Below are 2,211 nucleotides of genomic sequence, written 5' to 3'. Positions count from 1 at the left end.
AGATCCATGTCCTGGTGGGTAGCTCCCGCCTGTCCATCTCTGTGTCTGTGCTCATGCCACTGTGTTTGTGATCATAACTGCATGAGCTGTCGTTATTCCATTCTGTCAGCTCCAGATCACAAAGCCAGGACACTCAGTGCTAAGTGACAGTAAATGACACTGCAAGGTCAAGGGCTCCAACTCCAGTTTAGCAAGGAGGGAGAAGCAAAGAGGCAGTCTGGGTTGCAGACATAATTTGAACCTCTTGGTAATGGGCTTAGGAAATAATGAGGTTCCAGCTGCCATATTACAAAAAACCCTACAGCCCTTCAAAATGAACAGATTCAGTTTCGTTGTAGTTTATTCTTCTGTGGTGTGCGTGTTGAAAAGAATAGAAACAGCGCTTTCTTTGGTGTCAACGCACATGCTACAAGGGCTGTTTGGAAGTGGAATTTGAGAAGGTTCAAAGTGGAAGCAGAGAAGGTTCTTTCTGTTTTGTTTTGTTTTGTTTTTTTTTTTTTTCTTCTACAAAGCCTGGTACAGACTAAGATGTCAGGAGCTGGCTGCCCTGCTCTGTATATCAGGGTTGGACGAATAGGACGAGTTGAAGACATTGCTAGTGATCCCCTCCGAGCATCAGAGACCTTCCTCCACTCATCAACATTGAGAGGAGGACCAGGCAAAGCACTTTTTAAAAAGAAAGAGGAAATCTCTATCGTGTCACTCACTTAAACTTGTGTGGTTTCAGGAGAAGAACTTGTTGGCTCCAAGGCTGAGAAGGATTCCAGGGATGTAGATGAAGAGAAAGAGCTGCTGGATTTTGTGCCGAAGCTAGACCAAGTGTAAGAAGTGCTCCCGTGAATGGCCGAGGCCCAGCCCTGGAACTCAGAGTAGAAGCATTTCAGAGCAAGGAAAAGACACAAGAAGACCAGGGCCTGGGTGTGCCAATGACAGGGACGGAATGCTCATCGGCTGGACCGTGGGTCCAGCACCTTAGGAGAAACTAGCTCTGTACCTTGGCTGCCCGGCAGAGGCATGGAGCCCTCTCTTACAGCATGCTGTCCAGTAGTGTCTCCCCTCCTCTTCCGGTATCCCTGCCTCCTGCCTTTCTCCCTTGCCTCTTTCACAGTCTCATACGCACACCCCCTCTCCCTCTCATGCACTCTCAGCTTCTTGCCAGAAAAAGCCACTGAGGAAAATTCACCTTAGAAACTGTTGCCAAGCTAAACGCACACACTGACCACACCCCTCCGTCCTCATAGCTCATTAGGGGGAACCCACAGAGGGTCTGTATCTGCCCGGAACACATTTCTCATTCCTCCCTGTGACGCTGTGAGTTATTCTGCAGTGGGTACATTAGCACACAGGGGTATTTTGCGGCTAAATCTAAAAGTGACAACTGTGTAGAAACACTGAGCCCTCGGTGTTTTCAGAAAAGGCAGACATGTGACAGCTTAGTGCCATGGCTTATACAAAACAGGGCAGTGAAACAAGCAGGAAGTGAAATGATGAGAATATGTAATCAATTAGTGTTTAATGAACATCAGTTAGAAAGAAATTCAAGACTCAACTCCCGATCATAAAGAACCTACAGATTTATTTGGTAGGATCAAAACACACATCAAGAGGTCATATAGCAATGCAGAATAAGGTGTTAAGGCCAGAGTGAGGATTCTATCAGCAAGGGCTCTAAGACTAAGAACCGGGGTGATGCATGCAGGGGAAGATTTGTGGAGGAGGCACGTCCTTCAGTGAGGTCGTGAAGGACAGGGGCCCTGGGGAGAGGCTTTGAGTTGAAGGGAAGAGGCTGGTCAGCATGTGAAGATTGAATTGTATTGCATGTGCGAGTAGGGGGTTCAGGCTGCAGTAAATGGGGCAGATTGGGTAAGTTGTTATAGGAAGTCAGAGGTGTTTCACTTAGGCCTCCCATGGAAGATGGGGTCTACTTAGAAGGATCATCTCTTTGATTTCTCAATGTTCTTGGAACACAGGGTGGAATCTCCAGCCATCCCGAGGATTCCATGCGTCACACCTGAGACAGTGCTGGTCAGATCAGAAGAGCTGGAACAAGTAAGAAGCATCATTTCTCTTATTTTCCTTTCTGCAGAGAGCAGGGACCCTGGGACAATAATTGCTTTGAGATGACCTGCCGTACGATAGGAACTAAAAGTTGAAAAGCTTGTAGCATTTACCAAGCCTTGCAGACCTGTGATTCCACGTGTTCTTTGTAGC

The 2,211-nt window shown here is 47.2% G+C and overlaps 1 protein-coding gene across 1 annotated transcript in view; it reads left to right on the top strand.

Annotated features, from left to right (window-relative positions):
* LOC105301010 (ankyrin-1-like) overlaps positions 1 to 2,211 on the top strand; it is a 182,261-nt gene that overhangs the window by 151,334 nt on the left and 28,716 nt on the right. The window contains exons 21-22 of the mRNA XM_023520081.1: positions 728 to 821; positions 1,971 to 2,049. Coding sequence (XP_023375849.1) covers positions 728 to 821; positions 1,971 to 2,049 — 173 coding nt within the window. The remainder of the gene's footprint in view (positions 1 to 727; positions 822 to 1,970; positions 2,050 to 2,211) is intronic.

This window comes from Pteropus vampyrus, unplaced genomic scaffold, assembly GCF_000151845.1.
Source record: "Pteropus vampyrus isolate Shadow unplaced genomic scaffold, Pvam_2.0 Scaffold8, whole genome shotgun sequence".
Classification (NCBI taxonomy): domain Eukaryota; kingdom Metazoa; phylum Chordata; class Mammalia; order Chiroptera; family Pteropodidae; genus Pteropus; species Pteropus vampyrus.
Note: the sequence above shows the minus strand (reverse complement) of the source record. Positions and strands in the feature narration are given on the sequence as shown.